The sequence below is a fragment of the Pituophis catenifer genome, unplaced genomic scaffold (genome assembly GCF_029215685.1).
Source record: "Pituophis catenifer annectens isolate HBS135680 unplaced genomic scaffold, rPitCat1.0.hap2 SCAF_2, whole genome shotgun sequence".
In the NCBI taxonomy this organism is placed as follows: Eukaryota; Metazoa; Chordata; class Lepidosauria; order Squamata; family Colubridae; genus Pituophis; species Pituophis catenifer.
Genome location: NW_027256882.1, coordinates 263,220,659 through 263,247,701, shown reverse-complemented (window position 1 = coordinate 263,247,701; position 27,043 = coordinate 263,220,659). Strand labels below are relative to the sequence as shown.

At 35.7% G+C, this 27,043-nt stretch overlaps 1 protein-coding gene across 3 annotated transcripts in view; it reads left to right on the top strand.

The window, feature by feature from the left end:
* AP3B1 (adaptor related protein complex 3 subunit beta 1) overlaps positions 1 to 27,043 on the top strand; it is a 164,253-nt gene that overhangs the window by 39,812 nt on the left and 97,398 nt on the right. For all 3 annotated transcript variants that reach the window (XM_070938829.1, XM_070938830.1, XM_070938831.1), the window contains exons 4-11: positions 631 to 726; positions 4,824 to 4,984; positions 5,583 to 5,649; positions 11,598 to 11,780; positions 20,658 to 20,813; positions 23,822 to 23,919; positions 24,979 to 25,033; positions 25,128 to 25,199. In XM_070938829.1, coding sequence (XP_070794930.1) covers positions 631 to 726; positions 4,824 to 4,984; positions 5,583 to 5,649; positions 11,598 to 11,780; positions 20,658 to 20,813; positions 23,822 to 23,919; positions 24,979 to 25,033; positions 25,128 to 25,199 — 888 coding nt within the window. The remainder of the gene's footprint in view (positions 1 to 630; positions 727 to 4,823; positions 4,985 to 5,582; positions 5,650 to 11,597; positions 11,781 to 20,657; positions 20,814 to 23,821; positions 23,920 to 24,978; positions 25,034 to 25,127; positions 25,200 to 27,043) is intronic.

Below are 27,043 nucleotides of genomic sequence, written 5' to 3'. Positions count from 1 at the left end.
ATTATTAGTTTTAAAGGGACGAATGCTGTAACATTGAATGAAAGTAAATGATGAAAGAACGGTGCAGTCACGAAACTGAAGTTCTCCTGCCTCTGATCTCCAAGTGGTTTCAAGGAACAGAGGCTTTCTCTGCACACCTGCAGTCATTCACTATACAGGCCTCTTGTTGTCAGTGTTGATTGCTGCTTGTTCATAGTACAACAACAAATAATTTAAAGCCTTATAACCCTCTGTGATTTAATATGTTGCTTTTTGGCAGAATAGACAGAGAAATATTTCTTCAGATAGTGACAATAATTATAGCACAACTGTACTTAGAAGTTTTTTTTACAGTTTTTTTTTTTTTTTTTACAATTCCTTATGATCTATTTAAAATTGAAATCAATTTTTTGTTCAGGTTCATTTAAACCTACATGGGCTTTGTTTAGAAATTAACTAAACTGTAGTTTTTGTAAGCTGTAGACTTTTAGTCACTTACCTGTTTAGAAACTCTGTATATAAAATGCAAGCATATCATGTTGCAGGGAATATAGAATGTCCATAATGTAACAATCTTAAACAGCCATATTGGATGTTCTTGTGGATGATACCAAATTTTAATATGTCCAAATGAACTGATTTGTTTTTCAGATTAAAAAACTTGTATATGTCTATTTGATGCGTTATGCAGAAGAACAGCAGGATCTGGCACTGCTGTCAATCAGCACCTTTCAGCGTGCTCTGAAAGTGAGTAAAATTAAACGAGAAGCAATTTTTGTTTTTATAAAGTTGTAGATAATTTTCAACAGACAAAACCCAAAAGTATACCATTTTATTTCTGAAATTACCAGTAATCTGCTTTATTGCTTATATAAAGTGCCATTTTTAAAGTTGAAAGTGGTTAAACCCAGTTTTGCAGATGTGGTTTTCTATTTGTATAACTGAAGTTTCCTTCTCTTTCAGCCCCTTGCCAGGATCTCAGATCTGCTTGGGAGGGTTTTCTCACTCCTCTAGAGAAAGTTACAGACTTGTACTTAGGGCTGCAGGGAAGAGAATTTTTCAGTGGTATTTTAATGGCAGTCACCATGGTTGAATCCAATCTGATTGGATCTAATAGATTGCCCTCCGCAGATATCAAATCTGTTATTTCTCTAATTGGGTTAGAAACGTGAAGGTTTACAGGGAGGGGAATACAAGATTTATAGAAAACTGGAATGAATAACATAGTTTTAATCAAATTTCTGGTAACAACTTTAGAGTATGCAAGCCTTATACACTCTTTAATATTGACTACTGAAATAAACTGTAATATTATACTTGTTATACAGTTGCAAGAAAAAGTATGTGAACCCCTTGGGATTACGTGGCGTTTTGCATGGATTGGTCATAAAATGTGCTCTGAACTTCATCTAAGTCACAACAATAGAAAAACACAGTCTGCTTAAAATACTACACAAACATTAGATGTTGCCATGGTTTAATTGAACATAACATGTAAACATTCACAGTGCAGGGAGGAAAAAGTATGTGAACCTTTGGACTTAATAACTGGTTGGCCCTCCTTTGGCAGCAATAACCTCAACCAAACGTTTCCTGTAATTGCAGATCAGACCTGCACAACGATCTGGAGTAATTTTGGACCACTCCTCTTCATAAAACTGTTTCAGTGTAGCAATATTCTTGGGATGTCTGGTGTGAATCGCTCTCTTAAGGTCATGCCACAGCATTTCAATCGGGTTGAGGTCAGGACTCTGACTGGGCCACTCCAGAAGGCGTATTCTGTGCTGTTGAAGCCATTTTTTTGTTGAATTACTTGTATGCTTTGGGTCATTGTCCTGTTGCATCACCCATCCTCTGAAGAGCTTCAGTTGGCGGACAGATGGTCGTACGTTTTCCTGCAAAATGTCTTGATAAACTCTGGAATTCATTTTCCCATCAATGACAACAATCCGTCCAGGCCCTGAGGCAGCAAAGCAGCCCCAAACCATGATGCTCCCTCCGCCATGAGGTTTTGATGTTGGTGTGCTGTGCCTTTTTTTCTCCACACATAGTGTTGTGTGTTCTTCCCAAACAACTCAATTTTGGTTCATCTGTTCACAGTATATTTTGCCAGTAGTGCTGTGGAACATCCAGGTGCTCTTTTGCAAACTTCAAACGTGCTGCATTATTTTTTTTGGACAGCAATGGCTTACTCTGTGGTGTCCTCCCATGTACTCCATTCTTGTTTAATATTTTCCTTACTGTAGATGTGTCAACAAAAATGTTAGCATGTGCCAGAGATTTCTGTAGGTCTTTAGCTGACACTCTAGGATTCTTCTTTACCTCATGAAGCATTCTGCGCTGTGCTCTTGCAGTCATTTTTACAGGACGACCACGCCTAGGGAGAGTAGCAACAGTGCTAAACTTTCTTCATTTGTAGACAGTCTGTCTTACTGTGGACACATGAACATCAAGGCTTTTGGAGATACTTTTGTAACCCTTTCCAGCTTCATGCAAGTCAACAATTCTTGATTGTAGGTCTTCTGAGAGCTCTTTTCCGTGAGGCATGGTTCACATCAGACAGTGTTTCTTGAAACCAGTAAACCCAAAACAGGTGTGTGTTTTTAAAGGGCAGGACAGCTGTCAGCAACACATCCAATATCATCACACTGATTGGAGTCAAGGTTGGCTCACTCCTGGCTCCAATTAGCTCTTGGAGAAGTCATTAGGCTAGGGGCTCACATACTTTTTCCTCCCTGCACTGTGAATGTTTACATGTTATGTTCAATTAAACCATGGCAACATCTAATGTTTGTGTAGTATTATTTTAAGCAGACTGTGTTTTTCTATTGTTGTGACTTAGATGAAGTTCAGAGCACATTTTATGACCAATTCATGCAAAACTCCACGTAATCCCAAGGGGTTCACATACTTTTTCTTGCAACTGTATGTTACATAACTGCTTCTGCTTAAGCATTATCCTATTTGGACTATGTATCAGATGCTGTGGAATTCTAGAAGGAATGCAAAGACAATAAAATGCAATGAGATCTTTCAGACACTATATATAGCAGGAGTGTGAAAGGCAGTTGCACAATCTTGGGGAAAGGCATTGCTGTTTTTAGGAATTACAAAATTAAAAATAGCTATAGAAATGCTATATGGTTGTTTTTAACTGTTATGGTGTATTTTCTGGACTTAATAGCCTGTATATTCATCTGTAATGCAGATTGTGGTGACATCTCACAGAACTATTTTATCAATTAGCTGTGCTTGTCCATACTTATAGGTGGATTATAAGATTTTTGACAGATGGAAAGCAGCAGGTGAAGCTAGGTAAAGTCACATCGAACATTCAAACTATGAGCACAGGCGCCCCCTACTCCAGGGCTGCGTGCTCTCTCCAGTACTCTTTTCTCTCAATACCAATGACTACCTCTCTAAGGATCCATCTGTTAAAGTACTGAAATTTGCAGATGATACAACAGTCAATGGTGTCATTCGAGACGGTGATCAGTCTGCATACAGTATATTCAGGAAGTTGAACAATTGATCCTGTAGTGCAGCCGGAGCAATCTGGAGCTGAACACACTTAAAACTGTAGAGATGAGAGTGGATTTTAGAAGGAGCTGTTCTGTTCTACCACTTCTTACTATATTAGACAGCACAGTAACAACAGTTGAGTTGAGAACCCAACAAGTTTTTGGGTTCTAGGATTTGAAATGGACACCTAACATTAGAACCATTATTAAAAAGGCGCCACAAAGAATGTTCTTCCTGCGTCAACTCAAAAAGTTCAGACTGCCCCTGGAGATGTTGATATAGTTCTACAGAGGAATTATTGAGTCTGTTGTTTGTATTTCTATAACTGTCTGATTTGGTCCAGCAACCAAATAGGACAGATATAGATATCAACGGATAGTTGGGACTTGCAACCAGCCTTCCTTCCATTGAGGACCTGCATACTGCACGGGTCAGAAAGAGGGCTGAGAAAATATCTACAGATCCCTTACATCCTGGAAATAAACTGTTTCAACTCCTCCCCCTGGAACGCTGCTACAGGGCATTGCATGCCAAAACAATTAGACACAAGACAGTGTTGTCCTTTGTGCCATCACTTTGCTGAACATTTAATTCCCATAGTACTGTCATATGCCTACGTAGTATGGCTATATTACTATTATCCTTCTCATCTTTTCTACTACCTCCTCTTAGTGGTATCATCATTACTATGTTGTTTTGTATGTACACAGAAAGCTTTTGCACCAGAGACAAATTCTTGTGTGTCTAATTACACTTGACCAAATAAACCTATCCTATCCTATCCTATCCTATCCTATCCTATCCTATCCTATCCTACTCTATCTTTCTCTACTCTATAAAACATTTATATAACCACTCACTTTATACAAAATTCTGTGTCTCCCAATCAAGAAAAATGAACAGTTCATAAAAATATTTTTTTAGTATTTCTAATTCAAAGAAAAATTGTTGTTACAAATTGTTGAATTTGCTCAGTGATTTGATGTTCTCATTTTTCTCAAAAAGATTTAATGGGCAAAGCACAATAAATTAATTATGATTCTAAGTGTATATTTTACTAAATATAGGCAGTTCTATCTACCTTAGTTTTAATTATCTAATGAAGAATTTAAAAGTTAAAACAAGTTTTGATTATTTTGTATCTATTATTAGATAAATATCTACAGTGGCTGGACTAGATTATTCTTTTTGATTTTTTTTGTAGAACTATGTCATAAAATAAGATGTTAGGATAAAAAAGTAGGAAAAAAAACAAAAATAAATGTATGCCTTTAATAAGTGGCATTTATTTAAAGATTATTTATATTTTATTTTTGTTTTAGGATCATAATCAGTTGATCCGTGCAAGTGCTTTGCGGGTGCTATCAAGTATCAGAGTGACAATTATTGTTCCAATTATGATGCTTGCTATCAAAGAAGCATCAGCTGATTTATCACCTTATGTTAGAAAAAATGCTGCCCATGCAATTCAGAAACTTTACAGGTAAGTTATCTCTAACCATTAATATATAAGAAATGTTTAATATTTAGCATAATGAAGTTTTACAAAGTTTATGATAAGAACCATATGCTAATGGTGATAAAAATCAATGAAATTACTTTGATTAAGTTGTCTGTTTCAGCATAGATGAAGAACAGTATATATGCTCTGTATGTGACAAGTTCAATTTTATTGAGCAGCTGAAAAAGCTCTGATAAAATTTCTTTAATTTTCTCTTTTTCATTGTCCAGTAGACTTATATCCATATTATAACTTAGAATGGAATCCATTACACTTGTTTCTTTTAGTCTACTTATAATATACATTTAGCCCATATCTGTCAAATAACAACAAATTGCTTATTTGTTCCCTATGACTATCATTAAGTGTTGTACCTTATGATTCTTGACGAATGTATCTTTTCTTTTATGTACACTGAGAGCATATGCACCAAGACAAATTCCTTGTGTGTCCAATCACACTTGGCCAATAAAGAATTCTATTCTATTCTATTCTATTCTATTCTATTCTATTCTATTCTATTCTATTCTATTCTATTCTATTCTAATATCTGCTGACATTTTTTATATTAAATTTTTAGTCTTGATCCGGAACAAAAAGAAATGTTAATCGAAGTAATAGAGAAGCTTTTGAAAGACAAAAGCACGGTAAGCAATAAAAATTAGCAAGCTTTATAATGAAATTAGAATTGTGATATTTTTACCTAAATTAAGCCATTTTAAGCATAAAACTCATCAGGATAAGAGTTCAAGTTTTAGATATAGCTACTGATACAGTAATAAAGATGGGACAAAATTCTAATAAAATAAAAATTAGCGTGAACTAGAAGCGCTATTTTATTGTGAAAAAGATTGACATTGTGAGCAGATACGCTGGTTGCTGGTATCTTAATAATTTCTTCTCATTTCCACTGTGGTCTTGTCTAGAAAGTCTGAATCAAATAAATGTAATTTACAAATTAAATGTATACAATATGAATTAGTGAATATTTAAATCCCTTCCCCATTACCACTCATTATTATTTCTTTCTTTGTATATATTTATTTACAATCCTGCCTTTGAATACACATGGAATCCTATTGATTTACAATATTTTTATAAGAACCATAAAGCTAACAAAATAAAATAAACCATACTATTATCAACTCTCTCTGAATGACTGGATCCTAAACATATTAACAGATTGAAAGCTCTGAAGAGTTCTGTCCAAAATTGCTTAGAGGTAATTTTTAAGATAGCTTTTTTTAGATTGCAGTGGATATGTCAATTATGTAATTCCTTTATTAAGGCTTTATAGATTATATTCAACAGCATGGTTTCAGGAACCAGCTAGGGTAGACCAGTCCTTGTTAAGCGGAGGCAAGAAACCATATTCTAAATAGTGTTCAATGATACCCTCTTCCTTGGAAAATTCTCATAATTAATCACTGGCAAATATCATCAGAATAAAAATTATTTAGTTCTGCTTTAACTAAGGTTAAAGTAATCCTGGCTTTTAGGTGAATGTTGCATTCCATACAAATTGATTAGTTGTTATTTTATCCATTTTAAATCATTTCGTATCTCTTAGACAAAAAAGAAAATAGAAAAAAAATCATAAATAACATTCTAGACACCTTTATTTTTGGAGTCCTATAGATTTTGTAGGAAGAATATTTTAAAATTATGGAACTGAGTATAGAAACATAGCCTCATAGTTTACAGTACCTATAGTCCTGGACTTACAACCATTCATTTCATGACCATTTAAAGTTACAATGGCACTGAAAAAAATGACTGATGAGTATTTCTCACATTTATGACTGTTAATGCATCCCCACACTCATGTGATCAGACTTCAGATGCTTGTCTACCAGCATATATTTACAATGGTTGCAGCATCCTGGGGTTCTGGGATTGCCATTTGTAACCTTCCTAGGGAACTTCTGACAAGCAAAGTCAATGCGAAAAGCCAAATTCACTTAACCGGCTGCATGATTCACTTAACTGTAGTGATTTGCTTAACCACTATGGCAAAAAAAGGTCATAAAATGAGGCATGACTCCTTAACAACTGCTTTCATTAGCAAAGGAAATTTTGGGCACAATTGCAGTGTAGAGGTCTATCTGTATGTCATAGTAGATATAGCTTCCAATAGAAGAAGCAATACATAGTTCAGGGTTGAACTATGGAGTCCTTGGTGCTCTTAGAGTTTGGTTACTTGCTTGCAGACCTTTCATTACCCAATTAGGTAACATCATCAGTGCTCTGATGTGATCACTGATGACATTACATAGTAAGGTAAGGAAACTTCTGCAAACAGTCAAGCTCAGAGAGCCCCAGGGATTCCACAGATACAGCTTCCTTGATGCTTATTGGCCTTTTTGGGTCTGCAGCTATGGATTAAAGTGTATATTTCGTTTAAAATAAAGTGGCTATCCATGTACCCTGTGAAGACTAAATAGGATTATCTGTAGCAGCTTACTCCTGGGAAGTCTAAAAATTTGCAGGTCATACATGTGTTTATTTTATTACTATTACTCTTAATAGTTTTTTCATTAAAATTGCTGATAAATTCTAATGTACAGTATTGTTTTGGGGAAAATGGAGCAAAATCAGATATATTCCTTAACATATGTAACAAATATGCAAGAGAGAATGTGTAAAATGTAATGCTTAGATATATGAATAATCTAGTGTCTTCTAAAGATATTAATTCAATGTTTGTAAAAGATTTACGTGGAGGGGGGAGGAATGTAACACCTGAATTTCTGCAGATGCTATATTGTGATAGATCTATTACCCAGCTATTAGAAGATAAATGACTGATCTTTACCAGCCTCCATGCTTTCAGAAAATTGAAATAAGAAGAGGAATATAATTTGAGCTATATGATTAGGGTAGGTGGGATGGCCATTAATTTAAAAGAAGGAAATGTTGGCAGTGTAGGCCAACTTGCCCCATAGTATCAATCAAGCCTTGATATACTTCTTGTGATGACCCAGCACTCTCAGGTTTTTTGCAGCATTAATTAGAATTCATGACAAAATAGATGCAAGGAAACATTTTGTACCCTTCATAATTTTATAGAAAATTTATTGTTATTAGAGAACCATTTGCTTAGTGTGATTTTTTTCATTACCAGCTTGTCAACTAGCATAGATAATCTGGAGAAAATATGAACTCCATAGATTGGGTGTCACTTTTGTTGATGGTTCATGTAGTTTACCTTGGAGCGCAGATAATGGCTGAAGTTCATAGCAACAGCACAGAAAAACATGGCAACCCGTGAAAGACAAATGAACCATGTTTATTCCTTTAATATATAAAAAAACCTTAATGGAAAGCTGCATTTGAATTTGATGAGCTCATTGCAAGTTTTGTAAGAATGATTTATATTTTCCCATCCAGTAAAGCTAATTTTTAATTTTAATCTTGCTTGTCAATGATACCTTTATAAACTTTTTCATTTATATTTTAAGAGGGTAATTTAAAATTAAATATTATTTTTATAACATACTGAGCAATCTCCTGTACAAATTTGTAGAAATCTGTCCAGAATGATGTCTCATTGTGTTCATCTTCATAGCTTTATTTAACAGCTTCCTTGAAAATACTATTCTTTGTATGTTAATTATGAATTTAAAATTTTATGTTTAATACAGTAAACATATTGTCAATTTCTTGAACAGTTAGTTTTATAGAATTTATATTTTCAGCAAAGAAATAAGTGCTTAAGAAGTCTTATTTATAAAGAATAAAATTTTAAAAGTATAGATTATCTTTGATACTGTGTGTGAAAACAAATGAAAGAACACAATCCTTTGTATTTAAGATTTGTTATTTTAAGTAAAATATTTAATTTATCTTTATAATTGGTACTAATCGTAATAGTAGCATTATTGATAAAGCCAGTCAAGGTAAGAAATATTAAAAACATTTGGTAAAGAAACAAAAAAGGTAGAATAAATTTTTAAAAATGAAATCCCCCCCCCTCCCTTTACAAATGATGTGATAGAAAATAAATGTAAGTATACTGCATTTTCTTTAGTTCTTTACAAATAATCAATTCTGTTTTTTATGGAATGAGTTCTATACATGCTGGGACCAGCAGGTTCCAGTATGGAGCAAGGCTGAGGACAATAAATGCAACGTCACGTTTATAGTTATTGGTAATTTATACAATCCCCACAGGATTTGGAACTTGTTTAGCATAATAGCAGAACTATATTCTGAGCTGTTTTCTTTCAGTTGTAATAATAGGTGCATATTAATAAAGCAGATGTCAATGAAAAATAGGGAAAACCTGTAACATGAATATCATTGTATTTAATATTTTTTCTGAAAGTACCATTTCAGTAAATTGTATTTCTATTTAATTGCTTATTTTAAATCATTGGGGAAATTTTAGAGGTTGAAATGCGGATTCCTAGTTCTCTGCTACAATGTGACATTAATTTTCAGCTAGAAACCTTCACATGCATGCTTAACTGCATATGTATCAGTTGTTTCATATAGAAGCCTTGTCAGGTTATCTGTTTTGCATAGCATGTTGTTTGAAACAAAACAAAATTCAATTACAGCAGTTAAGGAAAAGATAATAGGTAATGCACAGTGACAAGTCATTATGTTATATTCTAACTAACAGTTAACAGAGGCAAGACATGGTATTTGCAACTGTTTTTGAATTTTAAATGTTGTGGAACATTGAAAGGTTCCTTGCAAATAATTAGTACCACAAAAAAGAAAAAAAAAGAAAAAAATGGAAAAAAAATGAGTGGTTTACATAGGACAAACTGGTATGCTGCAAATTATTTTGGAAGGTGCTCTCTAGGCTCAGCTTTACATTTAATGATTGTCCTGATCAATGATAGGTACAAGAAATTCAAATAGGTGCAACCGAGACTGGGAAGGAGTATAGTAACTTTGATTCCTCTGCTGTCAGTTCTGTTTGCTTCTGAGCTGACCAGGGGAAAGGCTCTTTTTCAGTACTACCCTAGTGGTAAAATTATCTTATAACAAAGGAATTACAGTCTTATTTCTAAGTTGGATGAGAAAGGGTCTAACATTGAAACAAATATTTGCATCTTAGCAGAGTAAGGAATTTTGTTTTAGTGACTGATTTAGTATTTTTGCTTCACTATTGTTTTATGTTGGTTATTGACTGAAATAAAGAAGTTTTCATTCTGGTGACTAAAGTGTATGGTTGCCACAGTCTTCATTCTTATGCCTTTGATACTTCCTTTTCTAGCAAAAATATTTCAGATTTTTACTTTTTAAGATTTTATTTCGCTAATTTCTGCCCATTGTTTTAGACCATGGGAGTCAAACTTGATCATGTCACGGGATGGATCGTGATGTATCGCAATGTTTTTTACCTTTGCAGAGGTGGGGTGGGCATGGCCTGCGCATGACATATCCAGCCCGTGGGCCGCCAGTATGACAGGCCTGTTCTAGACTGTCAAAGTCCTCTTGATTGATTGATATGCCCTTTAAGTGTTTGCTATTACCTTTATGCAGAGTGCAAAAGTTGTGGTGATATGCAATGGTCATATTTTCTGATCCCTCTTCCAAATCAGTTTTAAATGTACTAGAAGTTCTAGAATAGAACTCTGTGGCTCGCCATATGACACTTCTTTTCATCTTGGCATAGAACCATTAATATTTCATACAATTGTTTAATCATCTCTCTAGCCATCTAAACGTGACATAATCTACCGTACTTTTTGTCATCTTCCCTACTAAAATTTCATAAGAAACTTAACTGAATGAATTAGGTTCACCACATTCTCTATACCAATTAAATGAGTCACCCTATTTTTTTTAAAAAAAGGAATCAGGTTGATTTGCTTTGATTTAGACTTGATAAAACTCTACTGGCCAAGTTTCTTGTAGGTTTCTACATGCTTACAAATCAAATGTTTAATAACGAGTTTTGTAATGTTAGTAATTTTTCACTGAAAAACAAAAACATGACTTCAGCACATAAGTTATAAGCAACTATAGTAATACAAAGCAGTTTTTACAAAAGTTACAGTTTATGTCTCAAAATTTTGGCAGGCATTACATATATTGTTATTTGAACTTGAAAGCTAGCAAAAATTAAGGCAGACTTCTACGTGTCAGCAGTTATTTGGAAGAACTATAGAAACTGATAAATGGTGGAATCATGTAATGTAATCTGTGTAGAGATGTTAACACCTAGCTGTTAACACCTTTTTGGTTTTGACAGTTTCTAAATCCTCTGGTTTTGCTGCACTTTCTGGGAAAAAATCAGATTTTTAAGACATGGGTAATACTAAAGGTGTAAAATGTAATTCTGCAATTATATGTGAGCAGACCTCTTTGGTATTGTTTTCTTTCCTGCTTCTTGATAATTCACTTATCCCTTAGTGTAGGAGTGTCAAACTCGCGTTGTCACGGGGTGGTCATGTGTTGTATTGCAACTTCCCCCCCTTCGCTAAACTGGGAGTGGGTGTGGCCAGTGCATGATGCATCCGGCCTGCAGGCCGCAAGTTTGACAGCCCTGCCTTCGAGCCGATCATGTTTAAATTTAGAATAAGGTTCTTAGTCAAAATTACTGACCCTTTATGTGTTTTAAATTATTTTTCTCTAGCTTGTAGCAGGGAGTGTCGTGATGGCATTTGAAGAAGTATGTCCAGACAGAATAGATCTGATTCACAAGAACTACCGAAAGCTCTGTAATCTATTAATTGATGTGGAAGAATGGGGACAGGTTGTTATTGTTCACATGCTGACTCGGTATGCACGAACACAGTTTGTGAGCCCTTGCAAAGAGGTAAGCCACTTAAAAACTTTCTTGAATAGCTGTGTTGCTAAAAGCAGGGCACTAATTCTGGGCACTAAAAAATTTATATCAAACAGTAGTAGTAGTGCTTATACACATACACTGTGTGTGTGTGTATGTATATGTACATACACACACACACACACACACACACACACATCTCTACATCTCTGTGTAGCAAAAGTATTTGAACTTTTGCTTTCAGTAACTGATATGCCTCCTTTGGGCAATAATAATTGCATCTACTGGTACTCCTCATTTAGCCTCAGGCAGTGATAGCTTGCAATTATAACTACAGTGAAAAAGTAATCTTACACTCAATGCCTGTGTATATACTTTCTCAGAAATCAATGCCTGGCTATACAATCTTCTCAGTGGCTCTTTCTCTCTCAGTCATGTTTGCCATTACAATCAGTATTTATGTCCTGTGCCTAATCCATTCCTCCCCCCCAAAACCCTAAACAAGCATTTTCTTCGGGAACTGCTTTTCTCCCCAATGCAGTGTGTCTGTAAAAGTTTTCAGCTCTGTGACCTTAATTATTTGATTAGAATACTTGGCTGACTGAAATTGATAAGACCCTAATCAGTTTCACAATAAAGTCTTGTACTTCTAAGTGCTCTAGGTAAACACTAGCACTAGCACATTCCATTTTCCTGACGCCCACTCTGTCTCCGTCCGCCCAGTCTTTTCACTCAGTCAATTGGATTCAGACCTGAGTTGCCTTTTCTCTTCAAATTTGTGAACTTTGTGTATTTTTCATTGTGTGTCTGCTTATTCTCTTGTAATCCCTCCCCAATGAATGTAAATACAAACATTAATTTTTTCCTTAATAATTATCCTAGGGCTGAGGTAAACATTCCAAAGGGTGAGGTATGTGTGTACAGAGAAAAAAGCTATAAGACTTGTCTTTTAATCTGGCTCCCCTACAAGTCAAGTTCTAGAAACCTTCCCTGCCATTTGGATTCCCACACTATTTGGCATTGTATCCTTCTGTTGTAAAACAAAGGAAAGCTGAAGTAAAATTGTAAATACAATTGCAATCATTTCACTGAATGACTGCTTTGTTTAGTGACCAAGTTGCCAGTCCCAATGGTGGTGGCTAAATCAGAGCTACCTGTAAATGTTTCCAATGTTGATAAGTTCTGCACATTGGTTTGGAAAAAATTTAACAAGTGCTGTGTAGAGTGGAACTGTCACTTCTCATGAATTCAGTATTATACTTGATGCAGCCCAATAGTGCAGGGGTCACCAACCTTTCGGACCATAGGAACTGCTAAATTCATAATTTTAAATCCTGCAGACCACTAATATGATCTGCCTAATGACTGACTGGGTGGGTGTGATTAGGTGGTCATGTGACTGGGTGGGCGTGGCTAACTCGATGTCACTCACGTGGAGGGGTGCCTTGCCAGCGTCTACTCTCCCCTCCCCTCCCAGCCACTCCTCACCTCCCCAGGCTCCTTAGGGCCCCAATAGGAAGCAGTTGTTGGAGCTAAGCAGCCACCACGAGAAAGAGTTGGCAAAACTGCTGGCTCAGTTCAAATTGGATCTGACCAAGAAAGAGGCTCAACAGAAGCACCTCACTGAGAACTACAAGCATAGGCTTTCCAAGCAGAGGGAAGACCTGTGCTTGGGTCAGGTACCGGCACCTGGAAGCTCAGTGTGCCGAGATGATCAGCCAGTTCCAGGCCATGATGTGGTCTCACTGGAACAAGGTCCTCTGGCTCTTCACCACTAGCGGCACTTCCTTCTAGCCTTTGCCCAAAGCTCCGCACCAAGTTGGAATTTCTGCCCCTCTCCAACCCACACAAAAAGACCCCAAAGGGGGAGACTCTTCAGCAACACAACCATTCATTGCACATGTCCAGCCCAGGAACCGTAGCTTGTGGACCCCTGATTTAATGCAATATAAAAAATGCAAATAATTTTTCTGCGGACCACCAAAATTTTCTCACGGACCACTAGTTGGTGACCACTGCAATAGTGCATTGGCTGTTTTGGCAGCTGCAGCACACTGCTAGTTCATGCTTGATCTGTGTTCTACCTGGTTATTCAGATCCCTTTCCTTGATGAGAAAGAATTTATTTACGAGTGCAATGTTGGTAGAATGATAGATTCACACAGTTGAAAGATACCTTAGATGTTATTTAATCAAATCCCATATTAGCGCAGGATCTATAATATCATTTTTGGGGAGTTGACATTCCAGGCATTGACTGAAATTCTCTAGCAATGAGGAACTCGTTATTTTAGAAGGCAGCCTGTTCCATTGGCTAACGGCTCATATAGTCAGGAAGTTCTTAATGTCTACTCTGAACCTATTTCCTTCTAATTTTAACCCACTGGTCTTGCCCTCTGGGCAACTCAGAATATTCCCACTCCATATTTTGTGTGACAACCTTGCTTTCATATAATTTTTCATGTACCTATTTTGTAAACAAAACTTACCCAGATCCTTTAAGTATTTCTCACAGGGCTTGGAGGCTACATTTCCCAATATCTTGTTGAGGTGTTCTGAACTTGTTCAAGGTTTCCACTGTCTTTTTCTGAACAATGATCCCCAGAATTGGACATGGTATTCCAAGTGAATTGGATCAGAATGGAACCGAACACAGTGAAACAATTATTTTTTTATCTCATCATCTAGGCCCATGATGGGGAACCTATGGCACGTGTGCCACAGGTGGCACGCAGAGCCATATTAGTGGGCACGCCAGCTCAGCTCTGGGGAGCATGCACGTGCCGGCCAGCTGATTTTCGGGCCTTCTGGGCCCACCAGAAGTAGGGAAACAGGCTGTTTCTTGCCTCTGGAGAGCCGGGGGGGGGGGAGAAGGCCCATTTTTCTTTCTTACCTGGCTCCAGATCCTCTCTATTTATCTGGGAAGGGCGAAAACAGCTTTTCCCACTCCCTTGGAGGCCCTACAGAGGCTGAAAGGGCCCATTTCCCGACTCCCGGTGAGACAGGAAGTGACTTTTTTGCTGTCCCCAGCCTCCAGAGACTCCTAGAGAGGCTAGAGACTCCTAGAGAGGCTCTGGAGGCTGGGGACAGCAAAAAATGTCACTTCCTACCCCACCGGGAGTTGGGAAATGGGCCGTTTCAGGCCTTTGGAGGGCCTCCGAGAGAGTGGGAAAGGCTGATCTATGCACTTATTATAGTTCACCATGATTGTATTTGCCTCTATAGCAATTGTATCATTGTTGGCTCATATTGAACCTGTGATTGACAAGGCGACTGTAATGGAATGTGTTAATGTCCTTGGAGGATGAGGGGAAGAGATGTTGCCTAGGAAGCAGCCAAAAGAGAGCCTCCAAATAGTTAGAGGAAGAAACTTAGGGACACCCTAACAGTTCAGGCAGTTAAAAATGACAGTGGGAAGTTTGTACCTTCAGAGTTGCAATATTTTGTTAATGTAGCCTACTTCTATTCTAATAAAGTAGAATTACTTCATCATGGTTTACACAGGAGGGCTGGCAATCACCCATCTTTCGTTATATGTACTCTTGCTGGGTTCACACCCATTCTATACTTCTCCCTTTCATTTTTTCCCCAGATGCAGAACTTGACATGTCTCCCTATTAAAATTCCATTCTATTCATTACTGCTCAGGCCTGTCTCTGGCTTTTAAAATCTTCTCTCTCTGCTCTAACTTATTAGCCACCCCTCCTAGCTTTGTGTCATATTTTGACTTGATAAGTGACCCCTCAACTTACTCATGCAAGTCATTGATTAAAATGCTGAGCAGCACAAGGCCCTGAACAGAGCTTTCTGGCACTCCACTTAAAACTTCCATTTAGGAAATTGAAATGGAGCCATTAACAAGCACTCTTTGATGTGGTTATTCAGCTAGTTCTGAGTTTGTTTAACAGTGATATTGTCTGGCCCATAGTTCATTTTATATCTTTTCATAAAGCAGATTATTATGAGAGAGTTTGTCTAAAATTTTGTTGATGTCCAGCACTAGATAATTAAATCATTCCCCTGCTCTACCAAACTATTAACCGTATATCTGCAACGAGCCATGTAACTCTTATTAATTGTCACCTGCATATCCAAATGCTTAAAGAATACAGTTTAATAATCTGAGGACCTTGCCTATTATATATGTCAAACTGATAAATCTATAGTTTCTTCTCCTTTTTGTAGATGGAGGTAATATTTGTTATTCTCCAGTCTTCATGAATTTTTCCATCTAGTCAAGGATTACAATCACATTCTAATTGTTTCAGACCAGTATACAGATTTGATTTTTCTCAGTTCTTCCTCCTTTGTATATCACAAATCCAAAGATAACACAATCACTTTCCCCAAGGTACCAGTCCCTTTCAGTTTTTTAACCTATTCTCCTTGATTTTTTTTCCATCTTCTAATAAATGAAGTTGTCAGTAAGAGAGGACAAGAATTTGTTGGACCTCTGACTCTTGGCTGAGTTAGATTCCCAGTAGATGTCAGGATAATTGAGATCTCCCATTACCCTATTGCATGCCTCTTTGAAAGTCTGGTCATCTGATGCCGAAAATCTTCAACCATGTCTCTTGCTTGGCAAGGCGGTTTATTAAAAACTGTGATAGTATCACTTTTGTTTTCTCTTTTCTTTTATTCTTACACAGGTACTTTCAAATTTCCATGTTGTAATTCCTGAATTTCTGCTCAGGTATATAGCTTTTTTATATACACAGTTGTAATCTTTTCTTTTAAATTTTCTAACTTTTAAAAAGTTGTAATTTTCTAGTGCCAATTAATAAGATCATCCTAGTAATTTCAATAGTGCTTCTCATATTTGTCTTCATGAGTTAGTATTTCTAGTTCTCTTCTAATTCTAATCCTGTTGATATGAGCCAGTGTTAGATTTTAGTGACTATTGGAAACTAAACATCTTTAATTTCCATACATTTTTATGAGCTCAGGTAATTTATGAGTTCAGCTCATTTAAATTTTTGCTTCCACATTTATGGGAAGATATTTCAGGTTTTTAAATATGAAATATCAGCAGCTGGTCATTCATAGATATATTATCAAGGCATCATTCAATTTGCAATCTTTTAGATAAACTATTGTTTACTTGAGGCTAGATAGTATAGACATAATGCAATATACTGTGTCTTAGAATGACAAGAAAAAGTCATTAGTAAATAAATGATAAATTCCTATTCTTATAAATATATATATAAGAAATAGCAGCATTCACTGCCTAACTCTAGATTGACTCTGGATGACCCACAATAAAACCAAATTTGTAGAAAGTACAAGATAAATACAGTTATAAAGAAAAATAAAGAACAAAATGGTAAGACTGGCCAACATCATCGACATATACACACATATCTGATAGGGGTCTCAACCAAGTTTTAAGGCTTTTTGGAATGGCATTGGAGGGGGAAAGGAAGCCATCCATCCATCCATCTGGATACTGCTGCCTAAATCAAATAAATAAACAGATTTCTCATTTAGTTGCTGAAATAGCAGAAGAAAATATCTGAAATCTAACAATCAGCAGGTCCCCATGTTTTCTTCTAGTACTTTTTTGAATAAGCATATAACAAGCTTCTTATGTAGTAAAACAGATTTTTAATTTAGTTTATCTGCATCATTATAGATCAGTATTTAGTCTGTTTATATGTAAATGTATGATTTGAGGAACAATTAAATGTTGACAAAGTATATTGCAGTCATATCAATTGTACTGCATTTTCCATAATTTTTCTAACTGACATCTTTGATAAATAGTGGTTGCCAAGTCAAAATCGATTATACAGTGCACTAGGAATTCATGGTGCTGTCAGGGAGAAGACCGATTGACTTTAAATTTACATATTAATGAGAAGATTTGTTAAGGGGGTACTTGACTATAGAAAATAACAGCATATTTATAGGGCATGACATTTTATAAAAAAAAGCTGATGCAGGAAAATGGAAATTAAACCTTTCAGATTAATACATTCAAGAATGTTAAAATGCATATTTGCATATTTATTTCCTGAATTTACCTTTCTTTTCAACAGATTTCCTCATCTTCCTTCCCAAGTTAAATGTGTATCTCCCTGTAGATTAATAATTTTGAATTACTTTGCTTCAGCTGCTAAAGAGATCTAACAAATAAGGGGGAAAATCCAAAGCATTTCTTAATTTTGTTAAATGTCCTTTAATTTTTACTGTGACAAGAAAATGAATATTATTCTGACATTAGAATCTGTGATGGTATAGAAATATTCTTATTTTTTGTCCTCTAAAATGAAAATTGCTTAATGTAAGTAAATTTGTTGAAACAGCTTTTTACTGAACATTCAAGAATAAATATTATACTTTAAAGATTACTTAGAAGATTGTTTACTGAAGTGGAATTAAAGCTATAGATTTATTGCCTACTCTGTTTTGAGGCTAGATCCTGATCTCTGAAGTAGCTTGATCTGCATTGGCTTGGAATAAATGCTTTGTTCCAGCTCATTTCCAATTCATTGAGTGTACATTGGGGAAAAATAGAGACCTCAGTAATTTTTAAAAAAATCTTAAACAAATAAGTACCCCTCTCAGACTTGTTGGTACCACCAACACTGTTAGCAAACAGCTGAGAAACTAAATCTTATGATGTATGATAAAAAGAACAAGGGTATGCCTAGTCTAAAGAAAAGGAAAGACAAGTTAAGTTAAGCAGTCTTCCAGTACTTGGAGGGCTATAACAGAAAAAAAGGTGTGGATTAATTTCTCTGTAGTCTTCAAGGACAGGACAAGGCTCTATAGATGGAAATTTCATAGAAGTGATCCAAACTTGATATAAGTAGGAATTTCATGTTTGTGAGAACTATCAAGCAGTGAAATTACCTCCTAGAGTTGTGGATGTGTCAATTCTACTAGGCAAAATTGACTAGGAAATCAGTTCCATGGGAAGGCTAGAACTACTCTTATTGAGATTGACTATAATATATAGTATCTGTGCTGTACCTGTCTTCCCCTTTCCCCATATCCCAGTGAATTAGTCTTCTGCATGAGCCCTTTGGAATATTACCTTTTTTCTCAGGGCTTAAACATGTTTGTCCTTTGCCTAGATAATGATTTTTGCATGTTTCCATCAAGATCATCTTCCTTACTCTGTACAGGATGCTCCAGTACTGGAAGTTTTCAAACAAAGGCTATCAACCATTTATCTGGGATAGTCTGTGAGGATTCCTTTTCGGAGTCCCTTCCATCCTATGATTATTTAACTGACTGACTGACTGACAGACAGACAGACAGACAGATATATTTTTCCCCTCTCTATCTTCCTGCTCAATAGGCAAATGACTATCTCTAGCTTCTTTATAAGAATTCTACACAGATTGGCTCAGCATGAAACTTCCTTACAAACTATCACATCACCTTGCAGACCTATTTCCAAGATTCGTGAAAGAAGGTGGTTACTGTGGAAAGAAAAATAAGAGGTGATGTTTTCTTAAAGCTCATCTGTTAGCTTCCCTAATATTCCCTCTGGCTACAGTAATCTCACAGTTAGTTTATTGATTTAGTTAGACCAAGAAAATGTTTTGAAATATCTGTCCTCAGTTGCATGAGTTAAAAACTACTCTAGGTTTTCTTATTTCATTTCGTTTCCCCCAAACTGGAACGTATTCCATTTGGAACTGCAGTAACTTTACACTTCTGTTAAGATCTTCTGATCTTGTCTGGCAGCTTCAAATGAGTAAATGAAAAATTGTGAAAATAACTAAAGCAACATAAGCAGCCTTAATTCATAACATCTTCAGTGGCCCTCAGAGGTTTGATTGCAATTGAGGAGACTTCGGATTCATAATCCACTAATCAGAAAAAGGATCTTGGGATCATATAAGAAAGCTCAGTGAGGATATTGAGTCAGCATGTGATAGTTATAAAGCAAATTCCATTATGATCATTAGGAAAGGATTGAAAATCAAAATATGATATATCCACATATGAAATAATTATTTATAGTTGTGATCACCATAAATTATAGTTGGAAATGGTGAAAGACTTAATTAACTTTTAGACATGATAGCAGTATTCCAATATTTGAGGGGCTGTCACAGAGAGGAGCGGGTCAAGCTATTTTCCAAAGCACCTGAAGGCCAGACAAGGAATAATGGATGGAAACTGAATAATGAGAGATTTAACCTGGAAATAAGGATAAATTTTCTGACAGAGCAATCAACCAATGGAACAGGTTGCCTTCAGAAGTTGTGGGAGCTTCATCACTGGAAGCTTTCAAGAAGAGACTGGACTGCCATCTGTCAGAAATAGTGTAGGGTCTGCTTGGGCAGGGGATTGGACTAGATCACCCACAAGGTACCTTCCAACTCTGTCAACCAACCAACCAACCAACCTACCTACCTACCTACCTACCTACCTACCTACCTATCTACTTAGAGATTGGTAGGTAAATAAGTAGGTTTATTTTTTGTAATGCCATATACCTACAAATAACCAGAGAACAATTCTTTTCTTCATGGAATGCAAGCTGGATTCAAGAAATTTCCATCTTGGAACATGCTTTAATTATGTTATAAGAACAAATTGGCATAGATGGCTTATGATTAAAAACATCATATTTACTGTATTATTTAAATTGTATTTTCACACTATATATCCTACTAATTAGAATTTTGTGCTTTGATTTTTTTGGGGGGGTGTCATAATATTCATTTATAGACATACCAGACATAGACATTTTTCCAATTAAATGTCAAAGATCCAAAGAACAAATATATCCCTTTTCTTTTAAATTGGAAAAAAAATCCTTGATATATTTAAACTATGATTTGAAATCACTGTGTTGGAAAAATTTAGAAGGTATACCATATTTATAATTTGGATGTTATTTAAAAATTAAAAGTAAAATAATGAGCGTTATTTCCCTTTATAGGATGGTGCTCTGGAAGAATACAGTGAAAAGAATTTCTATGAATCTGATGAGCAGCAGGATAAAGATCCAACAGTGAACAAGCCCTATTCTATGGATCCAGACCACAGATTACTGATAAGAAATACAAAGCCTTTATTACAAAGCCGGAATGCTGCTGTATGGCTATTTTAATTCACTTTTTTTTCATTTAGCCAATGGATTTAAAGTTAAGCATGTGTATTAGTGTTGGTAGAAGTTGTCTTCGCTTTACTTTTTTCTCAGTGGTTGTCTTGAACGTCTAACAATGTCTTATTAAGAGTCCTTGTTGAGTAAGTGACTAGCATGAGCCATTCTGTAGTGAGGTGGAATTTCTGTAGATCAGCTAAAAACACTCCTTCCCCTGCAAATATGGGCCTAGTTGATTCTTTGAGATAATGCTTCCTAAGCCACATTCTGTTTTCGGCTGTTCAGCTCTTTGGCTTTTTGTGGACTGTTTGGAAAACTCTGGGAGAGCAACTTTGATTATATAAATTCACTTCCACAGCTCTGATATGCAGGCTTAACAATTAATAAAAAGGATCTATACAATGTGTTAGTTTTTTACAAAACCCAATTTAGAATCTCCTCTATGCAATTGCCCTAACAATGGAAAAAAACGTTTGAAGGATTTATTTATTTTTCTTTTTGGGGCGGATTTTCTTAAAGCAAACCTGTTGATTTTTTTTAGTTGTCACTAAAGGGCAAGGTGTATTAAGTTTTTGTACATGGCCATAATAATTTTGGCTTTTAATTAGTTTTCTCAGGATAGGCAGAAACAAATTTACAAATTAAACAAATTAGAATTGCTGTTCAATTTTGAGATCTCCCTAAGGGAATAGAATAATGTTGTGAACCTATGGTATTTAAAAATCAATCCATTTATGACATTGAATGGAGGAGCTGTCACTTTATTATAAATGGGCTTCTTTTTAGGATTCATCTGTTTTTCTACTTCACTGTTTTACTAAGTTTTTAAAGCAAATCCATCATTGGGATCATGAATATTAGACCTAATTGGTGGGAAGGGTATTGTATATAATTTTGTGAATATACAACACTGAATAGACAGAATGTTTCTTGTGGTGGACAAATAAAAAGATAAACACCAAACTAAGAAGATGAAAAAGATGATGGTATAAATACATTTTATTATAAATTCTCAATCCTGATGTGTTTTCATGAAAATACTGTGGATGTGGAACATCATATGCTACAAATGCTGTGTCTGCTTTAACTTTTCCTTGAATAAGAGTTTTTTTCCTTCAAAATCCATTTGGATTAAGATTTTTTAAAATGATAAATGTGGTACATTTCTTTTCATGTTTCTTGGGTTAGACATTGAGTGTTCATCTAGTCCAGCCATATACTTTCTTTTGAGGAATTGATATCTTTCAAGTATATTAGGAGCTATAAAACATTACAGCAGCATGAACTGTATATTTTTGTTAGCATGAAACAATAGTTTATTGCTTAAAGCCTTTTTTGAAAAGAAATGTAATATTTAAAGCACATAATCTCTGGATTTATCTCATCCCTATAATGTCAGCTAATTTGTTTACTGGAACACAAAGATTCCTATTTTAAATTTCAGTATCTAGTAACCAAAGAGAGCATATCTCAAAGATCTTATTTTATTTCTGTACCCGTGGCCCTCAATTTATGACCACAACTGGCTCTTGATTGTTAAATGAAATGGTTGTTAAACAAGACATCATGTGACTGCCCATCTGATTGCTTCACTCAACAATCACAATCCAGCCACTTCCGGTTCTTGTTAAGTGATTAGGTAGATCGTTAAGTGGATAGAGTCCCAAGTAAGAAATATACTGGGTGTCTCAGGGAATAGGGGAGATCCTGGGAAGCTCCACTCAGGAGCTGAAAATCTTTCTTTCCAAAATCCAAGTACTGAGTGGAGAGACACTTGTACATAGACTGCGCCAGGTCTCCTGTGTACTTATCCACCCACCTGAGGCACCCCATGCTCCTTACCATGCTGACTCATTGCCCTCTGCTTGGATTTCATCTTCATCTCTCTCAGGGAGCTGTCTGAAGAGCTACCTGATGAAGTAATTAAGCTCCCCTCCATACTTCTTTAGCATGGTGCAGAAACAGACCCGAAATCCTTCAGCTTTCCTAGGGAGGCGACTCTTTCAGCCAGACCCCTGAGACAACAGGCAATCCTTTCCTACTGCCTTTCCCATTGACTTTTGGAGAAGCCAACATAGCAAATTGTAAATAATGATCACATGTTCATAGGGCACTTCACAACCGGTTGTAAATACAAACAGGTTGCCAGGCACTGAGATCAATGAACATGAGGGAGTTTGTGCAATGTTGGCGATGACTGGAAGTGCTTTATAGGCCAATTCTAGACTGTCAGACCTTCAAAACATTGAGGACTACTTGTAAATCTGTTTGATGAATATGGGGAATGAGAGATACTCATTTCCCCATGAGCTTTCATTGATTGTTGTATTGCAAACTTTGCTTTAATGAAGCAAGTAGCCCCTGGGGAAAGATTATTTTTCCTGCAAAATACTGGAATTGTGTAAATAAAGCATTTGGAGATAATTTTTCTTACCAGTAAATATAATCTGAATAATTTAAGTGCTGGTTATCACCTGTAAAGTCCTTCATAGTACCTGAGACTGGTTATTTTAGAGACTTCCTTCTGGATGTTTTTGCCCATTCAACATGGTCTAACAGCATGCTTCAGGGTCTCTGTGAAACAATGCCATTTGATGGTATCCAGGAGGCATCTGTGTTCTAATGCCTGTTCTATGGAATAGCATATCCCCCAACACTCAGCCCCAATCCTGCTGGTCCTGAAATCTCTTCCCTCAGGCATTGGGTCTCAGTATTGGATAAGCCAAATCTGATAACAATTGAGGTTATGACTGTGATCAGCCTTAATTGTGTTATTTTCTGTTTCTTTAATTCTCTCTACTTTTCTGTATTTTTGTTTCAATCTTACGTAAACCAGCCACAGTTGTAGTTGGTGAATTAGATGATAAGGATTAATTAATCTAACACATAAAACATAGTTTAAAAAGAAAAATAACAAATGTTCTTTCAAGATACCAAGGGAATTAACATATTCTATAGATGAATCTAATCACTAGTAAATAATGGCTATTTTTTTAAAGGTGGTGATGGCAGTTGCACAACTTTATTGGCATGTGGCACCCAACTCTGAAGCTGGTATAGTTGCTAAGTCCCTAGTGCGTTTACTACGGAGTAACAGGTAAATCAAATTTATTGATCATCCCAGCTGTGGAGTATTTATAATTTTCAAATGTTAGATCAGATATGTAGTAGCTTATCAATTATAAGGAGATAAAGTAAACATATACAATATTTGAGTACCAATATATTCTGAATGAATGATTTTACCAAACTTTTAGAGGAATTAATATAGATAATAATAATATAATAGCAGCACAATAAGTATAAATTTGCTTGAGTCCCAGAAATTGTTACAACTACATATCCGATTCAGATGAAACAAAACTGAGCTATAATATTTTTAAAAAATTTTTTGGCTTAGCATGATCTAGAAAGGTATTCATTAGAGTTGTATTAGTTTCTTTTGTGGGGTTGGTTCATACATTCTACCACGGGGTCCCTAATCCCCGGACTGTAACCCCTACCTGGCCTTGAGCCTTTTGGAACCGTGCCACAGACATAGCGGGCGCATGTGCCCAGTATTCCCACAAATGGAGTTGCACATGTGCATTTGCCCAGTGCTTATGCTGAACCATCCCTTTCTCCCCCTCCCCCCCACCCCGTCGGTCCACAAGCCGAAACGTTTGGAGAACTCTGTTCTACCAAACCAAAAAAGTCACTGAACAATATTGTGCTCTCCTTACTGATGCATATTAAAATGAAATCAAACAAGGTAATCTTTAAATTTAATTTGAGAATCTAGGTTTAATCAGGGATTTCACATAGAAGCTCAGGAGTCTATTGAAATATTTTCAGTAATATTGAATAAAATTACTGTTCTATCAATGAGACTTTAGACATTTCAGTATGGCTTTCATCTTCTAATAAAATTTGTGTTAATTGTGGATATAACTAACCCCTGCATCTCTGCATACACTTATGATGATACTCATAATATGAGTTTCTATGTAAATAATATTTGTTAAATTCAGTTGTATAAAATATATATGTAAGTACCTTACTAATCTTTCTATATAAAAGCATTGTCTTATCATTTTATATTCAGTTTATTTTTTTTCATTGCATAGTTCTCATGGAGAAATAATTAAGACATTAATCATATTCCATTCATTTTTAGGGAAGTACAGTATATTGTTCTCCAGAATATAGCAACAATGTCGATCCAGCGCAAGGTTTGACATATTGGCTTTATATGTTCAAAATACTTCATTTTGATCTTCATATTTGTTGACATTTATTTTTGGTTCTGTTTTTTTTCCCATCCAGGGGCTGTTTGAGCCTTACTTGAAGAGTTTCTATGTTAGATCGACTGATCCAACTATGATCAAGACATTAAAGGTATGCTTGTTATAAGTATTTTGCTAATAAGTATATTCTAACCCTATAGTATTCTTTAAACATAAATATGTTTCTTATATGTGAATCTAGTTACTGAGATTTACAGCAGAAGCAATTCATCTTACAGACATGTTGCTTTTCATAGATCTGTTACAGACATGTCTAAATTTCCATTCAACATTTCATTGAATATTTATGCGATATTTTTACTACCAAAATAAATCAGTTCAAGACTCTTCTATTTAGTCTTTCATCAATCTCCAAGAAGAACACACTGAGAAGCCACCCAAGTGACTCACTCCAAGTGGATTCTGCAGAACAGGGTAAGAGGGAGAATAGGACACTGAAAGCAGAACCTGACATCCTGCCAGGAAGAGGTGATTAAGGAAAAAGCATATTAAGAAAACAGCATGGAGGAGATGATATATACACTGAAGTTATGCAAAGCAACCACTTCATTCAAGACCTCTTTTTTCTCTGCTCTGCATTCAAGAAGAATACAGCACTGGAGAGCTCAAGCACCTCCCTTTTTCTGGGTTGGGACAAAGGAGACTTGTAAATGTCTAAAAGGAAAATGTTAATGCACATGCAAAAATGGCTACAGTCTATGCAGACTTCAGAAACAACAAGCACGCACATTATCGCAGGGATGGGGTAGGAAGTTAAGTCCAAACAAAGTTTTGGTATGTTGTACACCAAATAGCAGATTATTAAGTTGAGGTTTCACTTTTTTCCAGGAGGATGATTTAGGAAGTCTAATTATAGCATTAGTGATGAATTGGAACTCTGCTGAGCAAGGAACAAATGTTCTTGACCAGTAATGCAGAGAAAATGCTTTGGACAGAAAGCTTCTCATTGTACTTATTGGTTGGAGATATGGGTAGTTTATCTATCCAAATATTTCCCAGCCTAGCCTCAGGGCAACATAAACTTTCTCAAGTGACTAATATCACCAGATCAATAACTAAGGGTTTATTTGATCAAAAGAGATGGAAGAAGCATCCTATTCCTAATAACCTGCAGGGCAACACATCAAGGATGGATGAAACAGCTGAATCACTAGCAAGTATTAGACAGTGGTATCATCACTTGAGATGTTACCCTCAAGACAGTGGAGAAACGGGAGAGTTGAGTACAGATCTATTTGTACTCAAGACCAATTTGTAAGATCTTCACAAATGAAAGGTTTCTAAATTCTTCTGAAAATCTAGAAAGAAAGAGCCACAGTAATTTTGTTGCTTGGATGCTACTATTGGAGTCTTATTTTTTTCCTAGTCATCCTGGATTAAATATTAACCCACTTTAACTTTTGCGTTTGTTTTGGTAGGTAGACACATGGTCAAAGCACTGGGTCTCAGCCACCTTTTACTTTCAATAAATGTTAATAATGCTTCTGAAAGACCAAAAATATTTTTATACATTTTTGTAAATAAAATTTATTGGAACTATGATTTATGATTGTGACATATTACTTGCTATTTATATATACACTGTGAGCTTATGTATTGGAGACAAATTCCTTGTGTGTCCAATCACACTTGGCCAATAAAGAATTTTATTTTATTCTATTCTAAATTAGGAACCTTCCATAACCAAAGTAAAAGCTTCAGCTTGCCTAGCATGAGTTCAGCTAGGGGTTCCTTCAGTGCAAAGTATTTTATGATGCACAGATAGAAATTATATTGTTTTTAATATAGTTTCTCCAATTCTGGAAAAATATTCTATTAACAAAATTGGAGCTTATATCTTTCCATTTTTAATTTGACAAGATTATCTTATATTTACAGTTTTCAATGGTTTATAAGAAATAGAAAATAATTGTGTTTATCTCTATTACCTTAACA